Consider the following 25,272-nt stretch of genomic DNA (forward strand, 5'->3'; position numbering starts at 1 on the left):
TGAAACACATCATGAAGATTCGACAAAGATGGCGGTAACGCAATCCGATACGCTACAACCCCAACCTTCTCAACAATCTCAAACGGTCCAACAAAACGAGGAGTTAACTTCCGACACTTCAAAGCACGACCAACACCGGTTACAGGATTCACTTTCAGAAACACATGATCATCAACCTGAAACTCAATGTCCTTCCTCCTCTTGTCATGATAACTCTTCTGTCTACTCTGAGACGCTTTCATCTTCTCTTGAATCATCTTAACCTTTTCCGTAGTTTCTTGCACCACTTCCGGTCCTAACAAGGCACCTTCACCTGACTCATACCAACACAACGGCGTCCTACACCTTCGACCATACAAAGCCTCAAACGGTGCCATCCCGATACTAGAATGAAAACTGTTGTTGTAAGTAAACTCGATCAACGGTAAACATTCAACCCAACTGACACCTTGTTCTAAAACACAAGCCCTCAACAAATCTTCCAAACTCTGAATAGTCCTCTCCGTCTGACCATCAGTCTAGGGATGATAAGCAGAACTCAACCTCAACTTAGTTCCCAAAGCATTTTGCAAACTCTCCCAAAACTTAGAAGTAAACATCGGATCCCGATCCGACACAATACTAGAAGGAATACCATGCAATCTAACAATCTGCTCAATGTAGACTTCGGCCAACTTTGCCACAGACATACCGGTCTTGATAGGAACAAAATGTGCCGACTTCGTCAACCGATCAACAATCACCCAAATATAATCAAAACCCTTAACAGTCTTCGGCAACGCTCCAACAAAGTCCATTGATATACTATCCCACTTCCACTCTGGCACAAACAACGGTTGCATCAAACCCGACGGTTTCTGATGTTCAATCTTAGACTTCTGACAACCAAACAAGCATACACAAACTCTGCAATCTCTTTCTTCATTCCAGGCCACCAAAACAACCTCTTCAAATCTTTGTACATCTTAGTCGCTCTTGGATGAATACTCAGACTACTTCTATGACCTTCTTCCAAAACCTGTCTCTTAAGCTCAAGAACACTTGGCACACAAACACGATCACGAAACATCAAAACACCGTTCTCATCCAATCTAAAGTCTCCACCTTTGCCTTGATTAACCAGCACCACTCGATCTACAAGTTCCAAATCTTCCTTCTGACCATTCTTGATCTCCTCCAGAATATTACTTGTCAGCTTCAACATTCCCAACCTCACACCATCCGGCGTTAACTCACTAACCAAACTCAAGTCTCGAAATTGCTCAATCAACTCCAACTCTTTCACCATCAAAGCAGACATATGCAACGACTTCCTACTCAAAGCATCAACAACAACATTGGCCTTTCCAGGATGATAGCTCAACTGGAAGTCAAAATCCTTAAGATACTCCAACCATCTCCTCTGCTTCATGTTCAACTCCTTCTGGTAAAACAAATACTTCAAACTCTTATGGTCACTGAACACTTCAAACTTAGCACCATACCGATAATGCCTCCAAATCTTCAACACATACACAACAGCCGCTAATTCCAAGTCATGAGTCGGATAATTCTTCTCATGCACTTTCAACTGCCTCGAAGCATAAGCCACAACCTGACGATTCTGCATAAGCACACCACCAATACCCATCTTAGAAGCATCACAATACACAACAAAAGATTCCTTCGGATTCGGCAAAATCAACACTGGAGCTGAAGTCAACCTCTTCTTCAACTCTTGGAAACTCTTCTCACACTTAGCATCCCAAACATAAGCTTGTCCTTTTCGAGTCAACTGCGTCAATGGCAACACCAACTTAGAGAATCCCTCAATGAACCTCCGATAGTAACCTGCCAATCCAAGAAAGCTTCTAACCTCAAAAATGGACTTAGGTGATTCCCACTGCAACACTGCATCAATCTTTGACGGATCCACGGCGATACCACCTTTAGAAATCACATGACCAAGGAAACTCACTTCCTGCAACCAAAACTCACACTTCGAAAACTTAGCAAACAACTTATTCTCCTTCAAGACTCCCAACACAATCCTCAAATGCTCGGCATGCTCTTCTTCAGACTTCGAATACACCAAAATATCATCTATAAACACCACCACAAAACGGTCCAGAAAAGGATGAAATATCCTATCCATGTATTCCATGAAGACACTTGGCGCATTAGACATTCCAAATGGCATCACAGAATACTCATAGTGTCCATACCTCGTTCTGAACGCAGTTTTGGATATATCTTCCGCCTTCACTCTAATATGATGATATCCTGATCTCAAATCAATCTTGCTAAACACTTCCGCACCAACCAACTGATCCATCAAATCATCAATCCTCGGAAGCGGATACCGATTCTTGATTGTTACCTTGTTCAACTGCCGATAATCCACACACAACCTCATGCTTCCATCTTTCTTCTTTACCAACAACACAGGAGCTCCCCACGGAGAAACACTCGGCCTGATAAACTGTTTCTCAAGCAACTCTTCCAACTGTTTCTTCAACTCACCCAATTCTGATGCAGACATCCGATAAGGCGTAATCGAAATAGGACTCGTTCCAGGCACCAAATCAATTGCAAACTCAACCTCTCTCTCCGGTGGTAACTCGGTAATGTCGCCCGGAAAAACTTCTGGAAATTCTTGCACTACCGGCAAATCACCAACTCCTTTCTCACTGCTCTCTTTCAAGGAAGCAAACATCATGAACACACAAGCTTTGCCATCCAAAGACTTCTTCACTTGCTCCGCGGTTAAGAACCTTCCGCCTTCTTCAGCTACCGGTTTAGAAAACGTTATACTCTTGGTTAAACAATTAATGTTAACACCAAAAGTCAACATCCAATCCATACCAAAAAGTACGTCCATATGCTTCAACGGAAGACACACAAGATCCAACTCAAAGTCAACATTACCAAAACTAACATGACACTTAGCACACACTAAAGAAGTAGTCACTGAACCACTAGTCGGGGTATCGATAACCATCCCTCGAGACAACGGAGTCACAACCAAACCCAAACGCTCAACATAACTCGCTGCGATAAAAGAATGAGTAGCACCAGTATCAATAATTGCAATCAAAGGAGTACTATTGATAAAACACATACCTCGGATGAGATTATCAGGATGCTCCACCTTTTCCGCATTCAATGCAAACACCTTCCTCGCCGCCTTCTTCGGCTTGGTACACTTAGTATTGATATGCCCATTCTCACCACAATTGTAGCAAGTGATCTGCTTCTTGCACTCAGCAGCCTTGTGACCTGCTTCTCCACACTTGTAGCACTTCTCACCACTCTTGCAATCGTTAGCAAAATGACCCAATGTGCCACACTTGTAGCACCTCACCTCAGCAACATTCACCTTAGAGCCTCCACCAGATTCTCTCTTCTTGCCTTTGTCTTTGTTATACGAGTTCCAAATTCCATGTCCCTTTCCTTTCTTCTCATTCTGAGCCTTGTAGTGATTAACCTTAGCCCTTCCAGCATCATCAAACATGCGACACTTATGCACCAAAGTATCAAAATCACGGATCTCTTGAATACACATGTACTGATAGATGTCGGGCCTCAAGCCACTCTCAAACTTTACACACTTAGAGACCATAGCATCCTCCGCATTGATGTACGGGCAAAACCTCGAAAGCTCTTCAAACTTTACCGCATACTCAGCCACTGAACGGTTCTCTTGCTTCAAGTTCAAGAACTCCACTTCCTTCTTAGTCCTCAAATCCTCGGGAAAGTACTTCCTCAAAAACTCAGTCTTGAACCTAGCCTAAGTCACAGCTCCACCAGCCTCAAGCCTTCCCTTAGCATTGGTCCACCAATACTCAGCCTCATCTGCAAGCATATGAGTAGCTAACCTGACCTTCTGGTCCTCACTAGTCACCATAGCACGGAAGATCCTCTCCATGGCTTGCACCGAACTCTGAGCTCCATCTGGGTCATATCTACCCTTGAACGTCGGCGGACTGTTTCGCAAGAAACGATCCAACCTCCGCTCCTCTGCCTCACCAGGATCACGATGACCAACTGCCGCCTGCTCATTAGCCTGAGCCAACACCTGAGCCATCGAAGCCAAAGCCTAAGCAATCGCCGCATCATCTCTACCACCAGCCATCTCACTTCTACACAAAACCAACCAACAGATAAGAACAACAGCACAACAACACAAGAACAAGTACCGAAGGTAACTCATTACCATTCGCATACTAACAGGGTAAATCAACAAACACTAGTCTACTAGTCTGGACAAGACTGACCACGGCTCTGATACCAACTTGTAACACCCTATTTCTAATAAGCGGTAAAACACGCGAATATATAAACATATTCTAGAAATAGATGCTACGTCTTCGAATAAACCACAATACATACATGCATAAAGATCATGTCACATCACATAGCAGCGGAACATATACATATAATCCATAAACAACTCCCCATCACAATATAATAAAAATATATCCTCCATATCTCAAATACAACAATATCTCAACTCCAAAATACATAGTCAATAAAACAACATGCAAGAACTATCCTAGATCAGAGCCCTAATCTAGACACTTGCAAAATAAAGAGGAACTCCACTCCGCGGCATCATCAAGCAAAACAGACTAAGCATCCTGCACTCCATCTACCCGTCCATACGGAGAGGTAGGTGGTATACCACTGAGGGTTAGCATTACATCATCATAATCCATATAAGATAATAAGAATTTTGAAAATGAAAGATATGATCAAGGATAAAGAATGACAATTCATACATAGTTCCTCAATATTCACAACATATAAGCAATCCAAGATCATTCAATATCATTATATCAAGTTCATATCCACAAGTGTATCATACACATATCACAACCTCACCTTGTCAATAAACAGTTAACAATTCAATCCGCAAGTACAATTAGCAATAATCAACCATCAAACACATCTTAATGCAATTCAATTCACCAACACTTTATGCAATGTCTCTAGACTCATCTAGATGCATGTGGTACCAAAACACCTCAAGGTCGTCACCTCCGATGCAACAAAAACATCGTAATCACCTCAATTGGATATAAAATCCACCACCATCAGTCATGAATGCATGAACATATGACTCAACTACAAATGCATATGTTCACACAAACAATAATCACCTCACCATCACCAATACTTGTATATATGCAATCATTAACAATTCACCACCACATATCATATATACAATCACCAACAATATTCAAAAATTCCACAACATGTAGTTGTCACATAAATACACCACCAATCATCTTTACATAACGTATAATAACTATCCATAAAGGATTCACCATCACTTAATTCTCAAGTCATCTTTAGTTAAGTCCGTCTCTCAAAATCACAACATTAAGTTAATTGAACATTTGAGTCAAAACCAAGTAAACAAGCTCAATTGCCTATGCCATGTATTCTCACATGTCACATATGCGTGTAATAGAGATTACATAAGCAATTCATCGGCCAAACACGACAAATTCAATAAAAACTCAAAGTTCGTCTCACTTAATCATTTTTCACAAAAACTCTCATTTTCAAGCAAAACAAGCTAAGACTTGATGGAACCAATCACAACTACTTTTTAAAATCATATGAACAAGAGCCTAGGTCAATCATAAGCAATCAAGCCTTAGTTCAAAAATTAGCCTATGTTCGTTTAAGAAAATCCCAAGTTCACGTATTCCACAATTCCACCCAAAAGTCAAGTTAAACATGATTAAGACGTTGCACCGACTCTACAAGCCTTGCCTAAGCCTATATGACTTGTAGACTAAGCTTGCAATCCCTTATGCTCACAAAAGGTCACTTTTCAACACTTTTCCAAAAACCGAAACGACACAAATCCAAGTTTCAAACCATTTGAAAATTCGAACATTCAATAAAGTCAAATATGTTCCAGTTGAAAAGTAAGTGAAAACAGTAAAAGAACACCTTCAAACGGTCGCTACGGACCCCTACACGACTGCCCCCGACCGCCCGAACATGGAACAACGGGTACGTTGCCCTGTGCAGGGCGCCTGGCGCCAGGAGTGCAGCGCTGGGCGCTGGCTCTCTGAGTGTGGGCGCCTAGCGCCCTAGCTCAGGCGCAGCGCTTCGCAACGTGCGTTTTCGCGCGTTTCGGCCGCGGGTTTATGCCGTTTTCACCCCAAAATCGGACGTTTAAAACCCTTCAATGTCAAAAGTGATCCGAGGCATAACCCGAGGCTCCAACACATCAAACTAACACGTTTCATAGCATTTGAATAAGTTATACAAACCTTTGAAAATTCATTTTCTCAAAACAACAAGTTTTCTTCTCTAATCAAAACCAATTTTCACAACAACTATTTTCAACAACAACATAACAATTCTCATCACCAATTCACAATTAATGATACCCAATGTATCAAACCATCAACAACATGATTCAAATCATCAACAACAACAATTGAGCATGAATCCATTCATACTTCAACAACCACAACTTCACAATTCATCAATTTCATACAAAAACATACTATGTTCATACATACCCATTTTGACATACAAATTCAACAACATCAACACAATTATCATACTAATCATGTTCTCAAACATAACAACAACAATTATGCACGAATTTACATCAATTAAAACCAATTCATCAATTTCATGAAAATGGGTAAAAGAGAAAAGTTATGAAATTATGAGTGAAGCCTAACCCTCTTACCTTAATTCTCCACAATCACTAGCTAGTGCCTCACTTTAGCTCCAACCCTTGATTCTCTAGCCTCTCCTAGCTCTCTCTAGTTCCTTCTCTTCAAAACCTTTTTTCTACTCTTGAGCTTTTCTCTCTAACTCTCTCTAATTGTGAAATGAAATGAAATGAAATGTTTGTAAGACCCCAATTTCACTACCAACTAGTGTTTATATAATCTCTACTCAATTGGGCTCAACTCACAATGTTTTAATGAGCCTAACCCATTTCTATTCTAACCCAAAATGTTACTACTCACTTAACGGTAAAATACAACGCTAACGGTCACTTAACGGTAATCTAAATAATTACCCCACTCTTCCAACACTTAGTAAAATAAAACCCTCACTAAGCACTAAAAATAACCTTCGGCAAAAATTACAAATTTACCCCTGCCCTCAAAATGACCAAAATACCCCTAAGCCCAAAATGACTAAAATACCCTTCTAACACCGAATTCTACGAATCCCAACCAAAAATACACACAGAGGCAATTAATCACATAAGAGCACATATAACAAACACAAATAAATAATTAAAATAAATCAAGCGAAAATCTGGTTGTTACACCTATAAATAGGCGCGCTTCCAACATTAGTCCCTACTTAAATTTTATTAAATTTTTGGTCCCCAAATAGGTCCTCGCTGTTAATTGTTGCTGATTGAGCAAACGGTGAAGCACACATGGATGCCACATCTGACTTTTTTTTGTTGGGTTAAATATGTTTTTAGTCCCTATAAAATTGAGGCATTTTAAGTTTAGTTCTTACTTAATTTTAATAGTTGTTTTAGTCCTTACAAAAATACTATGCACTCAGTATTAGTCCCTGCTCAATTCAAATTTGTTTAATTTATGCTTAAACTCTTAATTTTTTTAACAATTTTTTGTAGACGTGTTAAGAACATTACTAAAAGTTCCTCCGCAAAAAAATTATCGCAAAATTTGATTTATATGTCCTGATTTTATTACTTTTATCTTTAACTTTTATCATTTTCAAAAATTCATATTTAATTTGTTTCATGTTAAAAAAGATTAATTGTAGTAATTGAACCTTTCATAGTGTTCTGAACTTGTCTCAAAAAAATCGTTCAAAAATTTAAGAGTTTAAGGATAATTAAACAAACTTTGTTTTAGCAGGGACTAAAATTAGAAGTATTTTTTTTTGTATGGACTAAAAAACCTATTAAAATTAAGTAAGGACTAAACTATAACTTGAAAAGGTATTATAAGTAGGAGGCATCCCTCACAATACAATCTGGTTTTGTAGAATTGAATTAAGCATTACTCTTTGGTTGATCTGTAGGCATCTTGTATACTGCCACTAGTTTTGCATGAAATGGGAGCATATGAGTTTTGGTTTGAATTAATATGGAATTATTTTCCCACGCTCATTCAATATTTTTCCTATGGTTAATGATATTAGGTTCAATTCAAATAATCTATGCCGCTTCAACATCTTTTGGTCAACGTATTTTTAAAAAAAAGAATAGTTTATTCTTCGATATCTCATATGGGTTTCATAATTCTAGGATCTCAACGGGGCCGTTTTACAAATAATATCTCATGGATTTATTGGCACTGCCCTTTTTTTCTAGGCAGGAACTAGTTATGATAGACTACGTCTTCTTTATCTTGACGAAATGGGCGGAATGGCTATCCCAATGCCAAAAATATTCACGATTTTCACTATCTTATCGATGACTTCTCTTGAATTGTCGGGCATGAGTGGTTTTGTTGCCGAATTGATAGTTTTTTTTGGAATAATTACTAGTCAAAAATATCTTTTCATGATGAAAACACTATCATAACTAGTTTTAGTAGGTTTTTTAGTCCCTACAAAAAAAAAATTACTTCTAATTTTAGTCCCTGCTAAAACAAAGTTTGTTTAATTATCCTTAAACTCTTAAATTTTTGAATTATTTTTTTGAGACAAGTTTAGAACACTATGAAAGGTTCAATTACTAAAATTTAGAATTTTTTTAACATGAAATTTAAACATGAATTTTTGAAAACGATAAAAGTTAAAGATAAAAGTAATAAAATTTGGACATATAAATCAAATTTTGCGATAATTTTTTGCGGAGCAACTTTTAGTAATGTTCTTAACACGTCTACAAAAAATTGTTAAAAAACGTAAGAGTTTAAGCATAAATTAAACAAATTTGAATTGAGCAGGGACTAATACTGAGTGCATAGTATTATTGTAAGGACTAAAACAACTATTAAAATTAAGTAAGGACTAAACTTAAAATGCCTTAATTTTATAGGGACTAAACATATTTAACCCAACAAAAAAAGTTAGATGTGGCATCCATGTGTGCTTCACCGTTTGCTCAATCAGCAACAATTAACAGCGAGGACCTATTTTGCTAACGGAAAAAAACGTTGGGGACCAAAAATTTAATAAAATTTAAGTAGGGACTAATGTTGAAAACATGTCTATTTATAGGGACCTAAAACATAATTAACCCTATATTATTTACAAACAAACCCAATATTGTGTATAAGGTCCAAATAAGATTTTTATCGGTTCCAATATTGTTCTTATTGCTATGAATTATTCTTCATATTTTTTTTTCTTTCTAGTCTCCAATTCCCAGAGGAAGTGGTGATGATAATCTAGAGTTCGACCAAAATGTAAGTAAAGTGTGACTAATAATCATTCTATTGTTGTGGATTGTTCCTTAACTAACCTTTTTAATTGATAAATTAAATAATATTATAAAAATGACAAAATAATTTAAATAAAGGCTAAAAATAGTAGAAAAAAATTCAAACCAAAAAGCTACATCCCCTATATTTTTTTTTGAGGGAAGCTACATCCCCTATATGTATTGTAATAGATATACACAACTACCATTTTCAATATTTTATTTGGAGTATTATTTTTTCTTAATACCTTTTCTCTTAAAATCAGCATCCTCCCCCCTTTTTATTAAAAAATGTTTGAAAAATATTTATATTTCTTTTTTTTAAGAAGAAAAAATAATTATATTTCTTAATTTTTTTGCAATCAATTAAGTGATAAAAATGCACCAAAAATGATAATTGTTTTTGATTAATTTTACTCCACTTTATTCTGATTTAAAGACACACTCATTAATCACTTATGATGTTAACAGTGGGATTTGAGAAGGTTGAAAATGGAGATAGAGTATGTGGGAAAAAGCTCTTTGATCATGTTTGTATTCAGCAATATGATGATGATATCGATTTTAGGTTGATTTGGAGCTTTCAAGGTGGAATTAAATCGGTGAACAAAGTGCTAGAGACATACGGAAAACAATCAACTACTCTCACGAGGCAAAAATAAAGACTTTCTCTTAGTTCAACAAACAATGTCAATATTGTTTGATTGCACACCTTACCGTACCTTGCAATTATGTGTGTTAGTTTAGGGATTGTTACTTCATGTACGAACCATAACAGAAAAGTCAATTTTGCCTATTGTGCTCTATTTGTGAATTATTTTTAGTCGAAATACAAGAAGACCGAAGCCCACAAAAGAAAACAAATAACAATCATCATAACCACCCTAAAACATGAGCTAGCAATAAAGGACTAATTCGAGTAAGACATTACTCATAAATAATCAAAATTCAAAACATGCTCATGATCCCAACCCATTTTAGCAAGCGCGTCCGCACAAAAATTCGCCTCACGATAAGAATGAGTGAATGACAAACCTTAATCTTCCAATCCAAAACAAATAATCGTCCCTTTGAATCAACCCCCCAGCCAACAATGCCTCCCAGTTGGTTGCTCATCAAATTAATTATTAATAACAACTCATGACAACATTGCTGGTTCGTGCATGCTCATAATATTGAGCCCACGCCACAGTTGTTGGGAACGAAGGAAGTAGAGTTTTACACCTCCTGATTTTGCCACTTCCAGAGAGAATGACAGGTAACAGCCCAAATGCTTGGCCAATTAGCAACATCATTTATTCTGCCATGCTCATGACAGAGGTTCCAATTAATCCAATCATGAAAATTTCAATCAAAGAAATTATCACTTCTTGTAGGATTAAGCAACTTACACCACAGTGCTTTCGCCAAAGGACAATCTACAAGGACATGAAGAGCGTCTTCAATTTCATTTTGACAATAATTGCACCAAGGTTCACTAATCATCATCTTACTCTTCTTATAATTAGTGAGAATACAATCATGTTTAGCCATCTAGAGGAAGCTTCTAACTTGCTCCGACTTGTTCAATTTCCAGATTTTAAACCAATCCCTGTCCAACTCATTTTCATTGAAATTGCATAGCAGCTCATAATCCGATGACACGTCCAAATTACCTGTAACAGGTCTATTCCAGACCCTCTTGGCCGAACCATGACAGAGGTGAGGAGGGGGCACAACATGTAATCGTTTTTTAGTCATGACAGGAGGGAGAAAATCCACAAAAATATCCAAGTTCTAGTTGCCATTGCCATATACTAAATCTTCTACCCGAAGATTCTACATCTGCTCTGGAACACTGTAATTCATTCGTACAATTTATCTTCCGGGAATTACCTAATTCGTACAATTGTTCACTATGTCATTTCTTAATATTTGGAAAATGTGTGACACTTATCATTCTTCAGAAAGCTTATTTAAAGCTGATTTGTAATTGAAAGATTCATAAAATCAACAACACATTGATCAAACAGACGATGTCTGCATAGCCATGTCTGCATCGGATTAAACTCAACATCCATATAAAAATTGAAAACACCAAAATTGAAAGATTTATAAAATTAATTCTAACCTCTCCTAATATATGCTTAGAAAACAAAATTACTACTTTTGAAAATCTTTGGCTGTATTATACTCCCTCCGTTTTAAAATGAATGTCGTTTTAGGTGTTTACACACATATTAAGAAATGCAATGATTAAAAGAAAGAGAATGGTTATTTTACCAAATTATCCTTATTAACTATTGGTTAGTTTTAAAAGTAATACTTTGAAAGTAGTGTGCATAGTATTAATTGGAGGGTACAATTGAAAAGAAAAAGTTATTATTGTATTGGAAACTGAAAGCGACATTCATTTTGAAACAAATTTTTTTGGCTAAGGCGACACTCATTTTGAAACGGAGGGAGTAAAATCCAAAACCTACACTCATATAGCACCATGACAAATAATTACTGTCTATCTGGTCTTGGGGGCTTTAGACAATTTTTTCTCTCTTTTCCTCAGTTTTTTCTTTTTCCTTTTTTCTTTATTCTCTTCTTTCACCTTCTTTTTATTTTCTTTCCTAGCTTTTTTTTCTAGCATCTTTCTTCTCTTGAGTATCCAAACCACTTTCAGAATATAAAATCTCTTCAGAATCACTTTCATTACCATCGTCCTCAATGGATTGAGACGACTCAGCATCACCTAATAGATTATTTGGTTCTGAAGCAGCGGCAACTAAAAGTCCAGGAATAGTCTGATAATACAAATCTAAAATGTCTTTGCCGTTCATTGTCTTAACATCGACAAGTTTATTTGCGATGTATTCCTGTAACAAGAGTTCAAGAAAATAAACATGTCATAATAGAGAGAAAAAATCAATGTGCTAAAGAGAAAATAGACCAACATGACTATTGCTTTTAGTTCTTCAAAATGCATTTAATTTTTTATATTAAAACCAAGCTCATAATGTTTTAGAAAGAAAACACGATATTGGCGGGTTAATTAAAGTATGAATTTTACATTTTTATCATATATATAAATTAATAACAAACTACTGCACTGACAGCATATTTAAATGGGAATACTTAGATTTAGAATCAGTTGTAAATAGAATTGTTAGAATAGTCATGCTTATATACTCGACGAGTCAATGTTATTAAAATCACATTCTTAATTGTGGGATTGCACAATTTCACAAGTCGAGATCCCCCCACTCTGTGCTGCGTAACTGCGTTTCACTTTCACACGGGTCTCTCATGTGTGATCATCATATCGAAGAAGGCAGAAAGGTATGGACATTGGCTTGTTTTGATATCCAGATCAGTTTCTCATAAAATTGTCCCCTCCAGATCCTAGGTAAAATCTCAATTATCACAACATCGCTTAGACTCTTATTTTTAGTTATAAAAAACTTAAGTGTCTAAATAGTTGCGTTTCCAGTATTGTAGTGTTTCCTGTATGGCAAGAGTTCTAGTATCCGAAGGGACTTGATCTCCATAGCTTACACCTTTTTGCTTAAATACAAATATCTAAAGACTATACTCCCTAAATTTCTCACTTCGGTTTTTTCTTCATTTGCTTGCGTTCTGATTCATATTCTTACATTCATACAAATATTAACTTTATATGGCAAGTTACCTTTGCAAATAGACGGTCTGCATTCTCATCTTCTATAGATACATCTCCTCTGGCCAAATTTTTTTGTTGCACCTGGGAAATGTTGAAGACGATAAGAGCATATGATTATAGTTGTTCAGAGAATGTAATCAATGAAAAACTAACGACAAATACCTTTTCCAAATAACTATCCACAGCATCGTCGGCAATCAATGCATCAAAAATAAAAACGAACAGTTCTACTATTGTCATGACACCTACACCATGCTTTTTAAAGAAATCCTGCAAGTAAAACAAGTACTTAAAATCACATTTTTTTTCTTATTAGCTCCACAACACATGAAGAAGAGGACAAGAGATATGTGATTTACAGATAGTGCCTAGAGAACTTACGGATACGTGAATACAGTCTTCAATCAGAAACTCAAGAGCAAGAGGATGGTCAAGGCCAACCGCTTGAGAAACATCGATAATATATAAGTGACCCTGGTAAGTAAAGAATACATAAGTAAACAATTTACAGAGAGACATTTAGTCACTAAAATATAAACACCCAAAGAAGTATTCACCTCATAATAAAGTATATTATATTCACTGAGGTCACCATGCACCAGTCTGCACTTCTGATATAATGTCCGCATAGCAACAATTATCTGAAACACAAATGCTCATAGTGTCAGCCTCAAAAATTGGCATAACAGATTAAACTTTAGCACCTTTAGAATTTAGAAAGGTATAAGAAGTGTGTGAGAAGTGTTTCCATGGAGAATCCTTAAATGACTAGTGTAGACTTCTAAACTGATTTAATCACACAGGTGAACTTTTAGCAGTGTTGTCAATTACGGAAGGTAGGCAAAGAAAAACATTTAGCAGTGTTGTCAATTGCGGAAGGTAGGCAAAGAAAAACAGTTTGTTTGTTCAAATATTGTAGCGTAGCAGAATTTATCGTACTACGTACTAAAGAGCACAATCAATCTTTTGAATCTTTCGAAATTCGTCTACACGGGAGTGCTATCTTTTGAATCTTTTGAAATTCGTCTACACGGGAGTGCTATAGTGCTACTATAGCCGCTTTTGGACAACTCTGGCTTTTAGTAACCATTCTAGATAAAAGGTGTTGAAATTTGGGGCCTAAAGAGCATAATCAATCTTTTGAATCTTTTGAAATTCGTCTACACGGGAGTGCTATCTTTTGAATCTTTTGAAATTCGTCTACACGGGAGTGCTATAGTGCTACTATAGCCGCTTTTGGACAACTCTGGCTTTTAGTAACCATTCTAGATAAAAGGTGTTGAAATTTGGGGCCTAAAGAGCACAATCAATCTTTTGAATCTTTTGAAATTCGTCTACACGGGAGTGCTATCTTTTGAATCTTTTGAAATTCGTCTACACGGGAGTGCTATAGTGCTACTATAGCCGCTTTTGGACAACTCTGGCTTTTAGTAACCATTCTAGATAAAAGGTGTTGAAATTTGGGGCCTAACTCATCCTTATCGTACTACGTACTAAAGAGCACAATCAAAGCACAATCAATCTTTTGAATCTTTTGAAATTCGTCTACACGGGAGTGCTATCTTTTGAATCTTTTGAAATTCGTCTCTACACGGGAGTGCTATCTTTTGAATCTTTTGAAATTCGTCTACACGGGAGTGCTATAGTGCTACTATAGCCGCTTTTGGACAACTCTGGCTTTTAGTAACCATTCTAGATAAAAGGTGTTGAAATTTGAGGCCTAACTCATCCTTACAAAACCGGCTTGTAAGGTGAGGAGTGCCTCCTCTTTATAAACTCTGATCTAGCTTCCAATCTAACCGATGTGGGACTAAATCCACCCCCTCAAAGACAAGCCAACATAAGGCAACTTGGGGCAGATCGCATCGCAATTTTAAGGTGGAATTACCAACCCACCCCCTCACATTCGAGGCGGGATTTCCAACAAAAGGCTTCTGAGTTCTGAGGACCAAAACAAGAACCATGCATTAAAGCATCCCAAAAACATTCTAAAACATGCTAACTTTACTAGACTATTGCATGACACACCTCAACATAGCCTTCCCGTAGCCTGTCTAAAGATAAATCTGCGTCTTTGAGACGTGGAGCAGCACGACCATCTTTTCCTGCATAACTCAAATAACCAGAGAACTTTAGTTAAATTCATACTTCCATTTCTTCTGTCTAAACTACAGTATGTATGACAAGAACAAGATGATATGCTACAGCAAGAAATTGGAATTTTGTAGGACTGATAATGCATTTGATCATTATTGAACCATGCACTACTTTACTTTTCATTTTTCTTTCTTTTTTCATCAAATGTAGGCATATATACACTGGTATTCAATATAACAACCACAATTAAGAGCAGTTTGGCTATAATCAGACAATCAGGTTGTATCAAAATCCAGGATAAAAGCAATACCAATAAATTCCAAAACAAGGATATGTTGCTTCAGAAGATATGGTTTAGGGCACCTAATTCCTTCTGCCTTTAGCCTCCACTCCAATATACACAGGGAGAAAGAAAGAACAACTTAGACAAAAAAGTAATCAAACTCTTTTTATATTGGAAAAATATGAAAGAACAAACTAAGTGCACAGGGATCATACATAAAGGAGGCCACTTAACACCAGAATAATATAATACAGTTGGAAAATAAATAGTGGATGATTTGAGTGATTTTCTCCTTTCTTCAATTCTTTTTTTCATAATTTTTTTTACAGTGTAATTTCTTATATCACATTTTACACCAGTATTATCTTCAACATTTTTCAGTTAAGCACATATCCAACAGAAGAGAAGAGAGAAAAAGGTCTTAAAAATGGTGGTCGGGCCTAACACAACCCCACAAAACCGGCTTGTGAGGCCACTTAACACCAGAATAATATAATACAGTTGGAAAATAAATAGTGGATGATTTGAGTGATTTTCTCCTTTCTTCAATTCTTTTTTTCATATTTTTTTTTTACAGTGTAATTTCTTATATCACATTTTACACCAGTATTATCTTCAACATTTTTCAGTTAAGCACATATCCAACAGAAGAGAAAAGCACATATCCAACAGAAGAGAAGACCAACAGAAGAGAAGAGAGAAAAAGGTCTTAAAAATGGTGGTCGGGCCTAACACAACCCCACAAAACCGGCTTGTGGGGTGAGGATTGCCCCCACTTATAAACACATTGTCAGGCTATCACCTATCCGATGTGGGACTCTTAACAAAAGGAATGAAAAAAGAGCAAATGCAAACCTTGAAAGATTACTCCTTTCCTTTTCTGCCCATGTTTTTACCATCTTTCTAGGATTAGACCCACAGTATTCGTTTTCAAACCGGCGATCTCCTTTTACATATCTAGCTCTATCCCTGATATCAATCAGATCATAAAAGTCAGTTCATAAATAAAATATTATTGCAGCCTGTGTAATTCTTTCTTAATATTTCAGACAGAAGTTAGAACGATCTAATACTCGTCGTACTCACTTAAATGCCAGAACAGATGTTTTGTATATTTTAACTGCAAGTTCTTGACCATCGGTTTTTGTAGCATGATAAACATTTGCCTGTTAGAGAACAAAAAAGAGTAACAACATAAGTATAATAACAAATAGACTCAATTATTCACATTAACTTCCCATCATAAAGCCTTAATCACAAAAAAAAAAAATCTGAAACATGTAAATAAAAGCTTCTGGTGTACGACATACTTCTTTTCCAGTTGAAATGCATCCATTCATATATTGAATTTGAAACACATCTTCTTCGTTCAGCATCTTGCGCTTTCTGAGATCAATTACCTATCGGAATTTTATCATTAGGGGCAAAATGAATAAGATAAACAAGGAAACCTTAACGTAAGTAAAAATAAATATGCATAACAAATAGAATCAAATATCCACATCCAGTCCCCATAATAAAACCTTAATTACAAAATCACAAAAACAAAACTGAAACATGCAAGTAAAAGCTTCTGGTGTAGGACATACTTCTTTTCTAGTTAAAATGCATCCATTGGAATTTTGAAACCAACGTTTGTTCATATATTTCCATGCGCGTTCTGGGATAAATTGCCTAGGGGAATTTTAGCGTTAGTTGCACAAGAATTATTGAGAATGAATTAAGGCAAACAAGGTAACCTTAAGTACAAAATAGAAAATTTCTATTGACGAGTGTAGCTTTTGAAAGTACTAATATATACTAGATGTTGTGATTTCCAATAAAAAAATGTCTATTCATTGATTTCTTAACCAATGCCCTAGTGCAAAGACATAAGCAAAATTTAGGTACTAAATGCGATGAAATAATTATTGTTTACGTTCTCAACAGTGGCTCGGTCGGCTTTGTCAGTAGTTTTAGTTTTACCAATGGCCATCTCTTTCACACATCCACGAATTTCTGTTGCAACACTGTTAGACATGGCAATATTCATTCTTCCTTCCAAATCCTGCAACAACAACTTGCTTAGCTTAAAACTAGAACCGAAAAACACATTGCACAGAACACAAAACCAAACAAATCATCTCACAACTGAAAAACCAAACCAGTATCTTTAAAGTATTCAATGTAACATTGCAAATCAGTAAAATATATTTCACAGTTGAAGACCACATACACACGAAAACAGCTACAACATGTGAAACTCACACACATGTGATGTCTACAAATGAAAGCATATACAAATAATCAATATGCATGGTAATGTCGTTAAAGAGAGAGAGGGTTATGAAGAATGGAACCTCTAATGGGGAAGCATCATGGAATTCGGAACCTGAGGAAAACGAGTCATGATCATCGCTTTCTAATTCATCATCTTCATAACTGCTTTGTTATTCTACCTCAATGTCCACTGCTTCTAGTTCATCATCATCAATTTTCTTTTCGACCTCCATGACCATTGTTATGACCGCTATGAAAGCCGGAAGAAACAAACGGAGGCAGAAAAGAGTGATGATGCGAAAACCCTAATTTGCTTTAGTTTTAGTGTGCACAAGTTAGTAATAATTCATTTGTAAAAAAAAAAAAAAAATTAGTAATAATTCAGAAACGTGGGCGTCAAGCTAGACTGCTAATAACCAAAACCCTAGAACTTTTTACCTTTCTGTAAAAAAATAAATAAAAAATCAACATTACCCTCTCCTCCTCCAATTATGGGCATGTTTGGACTTACTTAATTTTGAGCTTATACAAATAAATAAGTTTTTTGCTTGTCAATTTGAGCTTATACAAATAAATAAGTTTTTTGCTTGTCAAGGTAGTTTATGAAAAAACAGCTTATGAAGATACAATTTTTGTCAATGACAACTTATGAATTCACATAAAAACCTATTTATTTGCTTAATCCATTTTTTATAAGCTAAAAAATAAGTCAATTCAAACGAGTCTTATATACAAAATTATCCCTTTTCAATACTCCCTCCGATCTTTATTATTAGAAACAATTGCTTTTTAGATTTATTGAATAATTTAGGCTAAACTGTACTTTTTGCCCCTTAAGTTTAAAAATGTTGCAATTTTGGCCCCCTATTAAAAAAAATGGCAAAAGTGACCCCGTGTTTAGGGAAATATGCTCTTTTCACCCTCTAACATAAGGGAAATATGCTTTTTGACCCCTTATCTTTAGAAAAAGTTGCAATTATGGCCCCATTTTTGGGACACGTGGCCTTTTCTCAGCAATTTTTGGACGAAGTGGCCCAAAAATGCTATTTTTTTTAATAGGGAGCCAAAATTGCAACATTTTGAAACTTATGGGGTAAAAAGTGCGTTTTAGCCAATAATTTATGTATTTTGGTCTATATAACTCTAACTCTAATTGTTGCGCTGATAATCTAGGTAATCTTGGTCATAATGAACTCTTTGATTTTTAAAAATTGTCTAATCCTCCCTTCTTTTTCCAACTTCTAATGGCTAATGATTGTAAAGAGTAGGGATGACAAAAATACCCATGCCCACGGATACCCGTGGGTAAAATCCATCACGGGCACGGGGCGGATAGCTAAACGGGTATCCACGGGTATAATAAACGGGTATTTGACTACCCATTATTATATGGATACGGACACAAATTTGATTGTATCCATACCCACGGGTACCCATACCCGATGATAAATTAATTAAATGACAAAAATATCCTTATATATCTTATTTTATCTTATCTTATTACTTAAAGTTGTTACCTTATTGAAGGAAATTTTACCGCTCACCTAAGATTCCTCATTAATAATCTATTTTAATTTTTAATTTTTTTAATTCATCTTATTAAGTTCACTGTTATCACATCATAAAACATATCCTGAATTATGTAAAAATCATGAATTTTCTATAGATTATGTATGATTTATGAAATTTGGAATGGATTATGTATGTATGTTTAAAAGTTAAAGATTTTTGGTAATTAAAAAAAGTTATTATTTGCACAAAAAAATTAAATTCAAAAATCCATGGGTACCCATGGATACCTCAATACCCACGGGTACCCGCATAGTGGGTACCCACGAGGGTACGGGGCGGGCACGGGTATCATATTTATCCAAAAGAGCGGGGACAGGTATCATGCTATCCGTACCCATGGGTACCCATTGACATCCCTAGTAGAAAGAACTTTTTCTCGTTTTGTTTCTTAGCCTTCATTGTTATTTTTCCCTTTATTAAAAAGAGGATTAGTTTACATTGATTTAATGATTGGGTTATATTTGATTCATAATTTGAATTAGGATTACTTTAGATTTAATTTGTTTTTTTTTTTACAAGAACTTTAGATTTAATTTGTTAAAACTGATCTTAAAATTAAATTATATTTTATTTAAAATTCAAATTAGAACCGGTTTAGCTTTAATTTGTTAAATTTAATTATTAACTAAGAAATTTGATCTAGTAGATCTTGACAACACATATTCACTCAAAACTTTAATATTTAAATGGAGATGTGGTGTCCCAATCTTAGGGCGGTCTTCAATCATTACTTTGAGCGTTCTTCAAGCATACAAGAATTTTATTGTCAATATAATATCACTCCTTAATTGCAATTTTAATTTTTTATATGCTAACTGAATAAGTAGAAATTCAATGACACATAAATCCATGGACAATATTAAATTATCTCACTTTACTATACATGTTACTATTACATGGTAGTGGAATGACTCCACGAGAATAACCTCCAAAAAAATGAAATAACATAATTAATATATTGTATATATTGAACAACTCTTTTTCTGAATACATAAATTAAACTCTCAAATTAGCTTATAATTAAAACTAATTTGTTAAAAAATGTTAGATACTGAAATTCAATCAAAAGGAGGTGGAAGAAGCAATTCATGTTTCTGCTGCCTCAGACTTTTCTTCTGCCTGTTCCTCAGTTTCTTCTGGTTTTGATGCCTCATCCTCATCAGCTGGTTCAGGTGGTGGAGTGGAATTCTTTTTGTTTGCAGCAGCTTGAAGCACATGATTGTAGTTTCCTTTCTCCATGAAAAGCTGTTGAAAATGATGCTTGCAATAGAGGACACCATCTAGTGCAGCATAGGAAGAATGTGTAAGGTGGCAACCTCCATGAGCACACCTAAAGCAAGTCTTGTGGTAACATTCCCCTTCCAATGACATCTATTTCACAAAGCAAAAAGTTTTATATACACAGTTATAAAGAGCGTTGATAGCGGCCCCGTGAGCTTAGCTCAGTTGATAGGGACATTGCGTAATTTATGCAGGGGCAGGGGGTTCGAACCCCTAACACCCCACTTCTCCACATTTAAAATGTGTGAGTTCCAGCAACTAGGCTACTTGACCACAAAAAATAAAGAGCGTTGATAGTGAATGGATTTCTAATCGCTCCCTAACACTATTTTCAATCGAGTCTCTTATATTAGTTGAAATTTAAATGGATTTCGATTGATTTCCTTATGAATGGTTGAGATTACTTACTTTGCTTTCTAAAGTAAGTTTCTACTTTAGAGGAGTCAGTTATAGAATTTAAATCTTAAATCATCTTACAATAAAATTGAGTTTTGTGATATTACAGACCTTTTCCAAAGGATAAACAGTTTTTGTGCAAACTGCACATTTGTCTAGAGTTCCACTGAACATAGAGGAGAGTCTACTGGGTGTCCTGTTCTGTAAAGGAAGAACAATACAACATTATATGTTAGAAAAAGTAGACAAGAATACTTAAGGACAACGAAAATCATGATTTTTAATTTTGGCCGCAATATAAAGTATTTTAAGGTTTCCACAACAACACCGCATCTGCGATTTTGGCTGCATCAACTGCATTTTCCGATAATATAAAAATTTGCTGTTTAATCGCGACAGCAATTTAAAACCATGTTCAAAATAGTAACACTTTGTTTAGGTTGGATAGTGAACATACCATCAACTCATTTATCTTCTCAGAAGACTTTGCTGCCAGAATTAAGCCAGGAAAATAACATATCATATGTTAGCCAAATCAATACAAAGTGCAAGTGCATGTAAATTTGTGCTCAACAAGATTGTGACCGAATAAAAGTAGAAAACAAAGAATCGATAACAAGAGATGTTTTATCTTAAATGTTAATTACCTTGAAAGTTCTTGCTGAAATTTCCAGATTCCTTGAAAAGTTGTTCAAAATGGGGCTTGCAATAGAGGACACCATCCATTGACGAGTAAGTACTCATCTGACCAACATATATGAAACCCAACTTAGACACAAGTTTAGACTATACTTTTTTTCTTCTTTGAATCAAATCATATCAAAGTTTTAGTTTTGCATAATAATTTCATTACAAAAATTAAATTATGGCACTAGGACTCTTAATGAATCATATATGAGTCGCGCATGAAATTCAATTATGCGCTAGATGCCAATACATATATTCATAACCCTATGTGCAAATCAAACCTTAAGAACGCAGCAAAGTTAAAACTCTTGAGAAAGAAACTTTGTTGTCCATACTATGGCCCTACCAAACTTGTGTATAAAGGATATCCGGTTTATCCAAAATAAAATAGTCATAACCATATTTCACTTTATATCAAATGCGCATATAATTCGCTAAATAATTGCATGTTTAAACAAGTACAAACTATTGATGCCAAATTCAATCATAATGACTCAAGAATCGGAAAATATAAAATTATAAAGAAGCATGTCATTGAAGCATACCGTAAGATTTCCCTTGCAGTGAGTGCATTTTAAGCAACTTTTATGGTAAGGTATACCTTCAAGAGTTAACAAATCAACCACATAAACAGTCTTGTCACAAGCCTTGCATTTATCAAGAGTTCCTGTGAATGACATTTTGTTGTTTCTTAAATTATTTATCAAGCCTTCTTTTTTGCTTTTTTTTTCTTCTTCCTTTTAACACTTGATCTGAAGATAATAGAAAACGAGACTCATTACGTGCACCTCATGATGATAAATATGGGATTGAATAAAGGTCTTTGATATTTCTAAGCAAAGTAATTTACATCAGATTATAGCGGATTTGATTGCTGTGGTAAATTATCGACTAGTGATCAGAGACCTCACAAAATTAAGGAAATGGTGTAAAAATAATATGTTGTAATTTGTGGATACAATCTAGTTGTTTAGAGTGAAAACAGGTTGATCTCTGACCTTTTCAAACAGTTGGAAATAATTGTGTGTATAACAAAAATCACTCCAACTTTTTATTTTGCTATTCATGTATGGCTCCTAAATTTGTCAAATACAATGGGTGTCTTATATATTACTTTTTAATTTTTAAAGTTTAATACAATATCTATATCTGTTATTTATGCTATACAATAATTCTTAATCTCTCAAAAAAATAATTCTTAAGTAGTTTGACGATTTAGTTTGGTAAAAATAATAACAAAATATTATCAGTAGTAATAATAATAACATCAATAATACTTTTTTTTGAAAGGAACAACAATAATAATATCAATAAATACATAATGAAATAAAAAAGTGAAATAAATTTTTGTTCTATATAAATATATTTCAACTTTCCTTCTCAAAAAATCTCAAATTTTGTTTTTCATCCTTTTACAAAAATTTCAACAAGTTTTAGCCCCTTAAATATTTTCTGTCACGACTTTTTGTTCATATTTTTAAGGCAACTTACACTTACTCTTCACATAACAAAATATGAATTAAATATAAATTTTTAAGTGTTAAAAATTTATAATTTTTTATTTAATTTCTTGCTAAAAAAATTCAACTTTTTCAATAGAGATTTCTATAATACTAAACACGACTTCCTTCAAAAAAATATAATACTAAACACGACTGCAAAAAATAACTCAAAATTTGGAAAAATACACATGAGTTTACTAAAAACAGGGACCAAGTTGTGGCAAGAAACATTTAGGGAACCAAAACTATTTGAAATTTTTTAGGCAGATTAAAAATGAAATTCGTTATATTAATAGGGACAATAAATCATTTAACACAATAAAAAAATGATTCCATTCTATTCAAAACAAAATTATCATGAAAAATAATATGAATAGACATGATGAGAAATAAATTGATATAATTGAGTTAGTTTCTTACTTTGCACTAATAATTAGGTATATTTTTTTATCAATTACTAATACGTTGGTTTATTAAAAAATTGCTCAATCAATTTTCAAGAAGGCTACAATGACATAACTCTATATAATTGGCTCCAAATCCATGAAGTACTAATGCTTTAAACTATCAAAATATCGGTGGGTCAAAGTCTGAACCTTGAATTTTTCATTTCAGTGTGTATGAATTTAGTTACTAAACTACTTTATAAAAAAAAGACACATCCAACATTTCCATACATCTTTGTTGCATCATAATAAATAGTAACTACAGACACATGATTATATGTTTTTTGTGACACAATCATAATAGTAAGAATATATTTTGATATATGTGGGTGAAAGATATGAAACTAGCGATGTGTTTGGAATCACGGTCATTGCAAAACTATAACCAGAAGCTTCATGTTAGGATGTGGTAATTAAAAATGTTAAAAACTTGAACAAACAAAAAGTTATAACTACTTGTACGATTTTTCTAGGCAACATACTTGTTATGATCAAGAATAACATTTTTGTGAATAGTGATAATCATAAATTGACTAAAGATAAATTTATGTATTAATAAGTAATTAGGCATGTCAATCACTCTTAACAAGCTTTGTAGCTATATGTCCTCGTGAGCTAAGCTCAGTTGGTTGGGACAATGCATAATATATGCAAGGTCCGGGGTTCAAACCCCGGCCACCACCAAAAAAAGCTTTGTAGCTATCTGGATCGTATATGCATCCTACCATGTATTTGGACTTCTTGGCTCCAAAGTCATGTGAAATATAACATGCATGAATTAAACTTCCTTCTTATAGATGTTTGAATTACACTTTCATTTTCGTTTATGTAAAAATATACATTCCCCTTCTTTACTTTAAGAAGTTAAAGCCTAGAGTAAATTATACTCACATCCCATATGAGATGTCTAAATTACAACAAACTCTCTTAATAATTAAATATGCAATACACTTTAATCCATTTTAACATAAATAAATATTTTTATGATGTACTCCCTCCGGTCCTATTTACAAGAGACAATTTACTTTTTAGATACATTAAATAATTTATGTATTTGGTTTAGGTTCTTGACTAGATACATACATATTCAATATATCTATAAATAGGACCGGAGAGAGTAGTATTCTTTATAAGAATCAAGTATCTCAATTTTCAACGCATATATAAAGTCAACTATATCTAACTACCTTGCCTCGGTAAGTTGGAAGTGTGAGTTAATATTTCCAACTAAGTATGAACAATACAATGAAGAAAAAAATACAACGTAATTAAGTGATTAATGAAAATTAGAAGGAAAAAAAAATACAAGTGGTGACCACATCAACTAATCAAGAAAAAGTTGATAACAAAAGTGGCAATGGTCGAAGTGCATAACTCCTAAAATTCTTCGATCGAGTTCCTGAATCACTTTGAACTTCCTTCGACGTCTTCATGACACTCACATTAATAGAATCAAGATCTCAGGTCTTTGGTGATCATCAAATGTCAAAATTGACTAACAAAACTTAACTATCATAGAGTAAAAGCAAAAAAAAAAAAAATTGAAAAATGCTTAGCTACAATAGGGTAGAAAAAAAAAAGAATAAAAAATGTGTTAACATAGGGTTTTGACATCAAACTTAAATCACCAAAGTGGAACCCCTTGTTTGAATGTGTATGTTTCAAGTTTATAATTTACATATTGGGCCGTTGGCATATAGAAATCCATAAATAGCTTG

At 34.7% G+C, this 25,272-nt stretch overlaps 2 protein-coding genes and 1 long non-coding RNA gene across 3 annotated transcripts; all 3 read right to left on the reverse strand.

Annotated features, from left to right (window-relative positions):
• Positions 1-4,418: 4,418 nt before the first annotated feature.
• On the reverse strand, positions 4,419-6,807 carry LOC146908631 (uncharacterized). Its single transcript, XR_015017742.1, has 2 exons — positions 6,704-6,807; positions 4,419-4,630 (listed from the first exon to the last, which is right to left on the reverse strand). It is a non-coding gene; the product is annotated as an uncharacterized LOC146908631 (long non-coding RNA).
• Positions 6,808-13,145: 6,338 nt separating this feature from the next.
• On the reverse strand, positions 13,146-16,810 carry LOC146908632 (uncharacterized). The gene is made up of 8 exons (XM_085729286.1): positions 16,722-16,810; positions 16,498-16,577; positions 16,267-16,380; positions 15,439-15,512; positions 15,060-15,136; positions 13,589-13,672; positions 13,413-13,505; positions 13,146-13,301 (listed from the first exon to the last, which is right to left on the reverse strand). The coding sequence occupies exons 1-8, from the start codon at positions 16,785-16,787 to the stop codon at positions 13,146-13,148; spliced, it is 744 nt and encodes a 247-aa protein (XP_085585412.1). The 5' UTR covers positions 16,788-16,810.
• Positions 16,811-20,077: 3,267 nt separating this feature from the next.
• On the reverse strand, positions 20,078-22,328 carry LOC146908633 (LIM domain-containing protein PLIM2b-like). Its single transcript, XM_085724245.1, has 5 exons — positions 22,152-22,328; positions 21,567-21,663; positions 21,377-21,408; positions 21,031-21,120; positions 20,078-20,613 (listed from the first exon to the last, which is right to left on the reverse strand). The coding sequence occupies exons 1-5, from the start codon at positions 22,284-22,286 to the stop codon at positions 20,329-20,331; spliced, it is 639 nt and encodes a 212-aa protein (XP_085580371.1). The 5' UTR covers positions 22,287-22,328; the 3' UTR covers positions 20,078-20,328.
• Positions 22,329-25,272: the final 2,944 nt, after the last annotated feature.

Source organism: Medicago sativa, chromosome 7 (assembly GCF_051527215.1).
Source record: "Medicago sativa cultivar Bolivia chromosome 7, Bolivia_mono, whole genome shotgun sequence".
Taxonomy (NCBI): domain Eukaryota; kingdom Viridiplantae; phylum Streptophyta; class Magnoliopsida; order Fabales; family Fabaceae; genus Medicago; species Medicago sativa.

Excerpts from the sequence above, each read along its gene's own strand:
- LOC146908632 (XM_085729286.1), bottom strand. The coding sequence starts at position 16,787 with ATGCTGAACGAAGAAGATGTGTTTCAAATTCAATATATGAATGGATGC. Across the intron at positions 16,381-16,497 it reads ACATCTGTTCTGGCATTTAA|GGATAGAGCTAGATATGTAA; the intron begins GTGAGTACGACG and ends GATTGATATCAG. Across the intron at positions 15,137-15,438 it reads CCTTGTTTTGGAATTTATTG|GAAAAGATGGTCGTGCTGCT; the intron begins GTATTGCTTTTA and ends TGAGTTATGCAG.
- LOC146908633 (XM_085724245.1), bottom strand. The coding sequence starts at position 22,286 with ATGTCATTCACAGGAACTCTTGATAAATGCAAGGCTTGTGACAAGACT. Across the intron at positions 21,664-22,151 it reads ACTGCAAGGGAAATCTTACG|ATGAGTACTTACTCGTCAAT; the intron begins GTATGCTTCAAT and ends TATGTTGGTCAG. Across the intron at positions 21,121-21,376 it reads AGAAGATAAATGAGTTGATG|AACAGGACACCCAGTAGACT; the intron begins GTATGTTCACTA and ends CTTCCTTTACAG.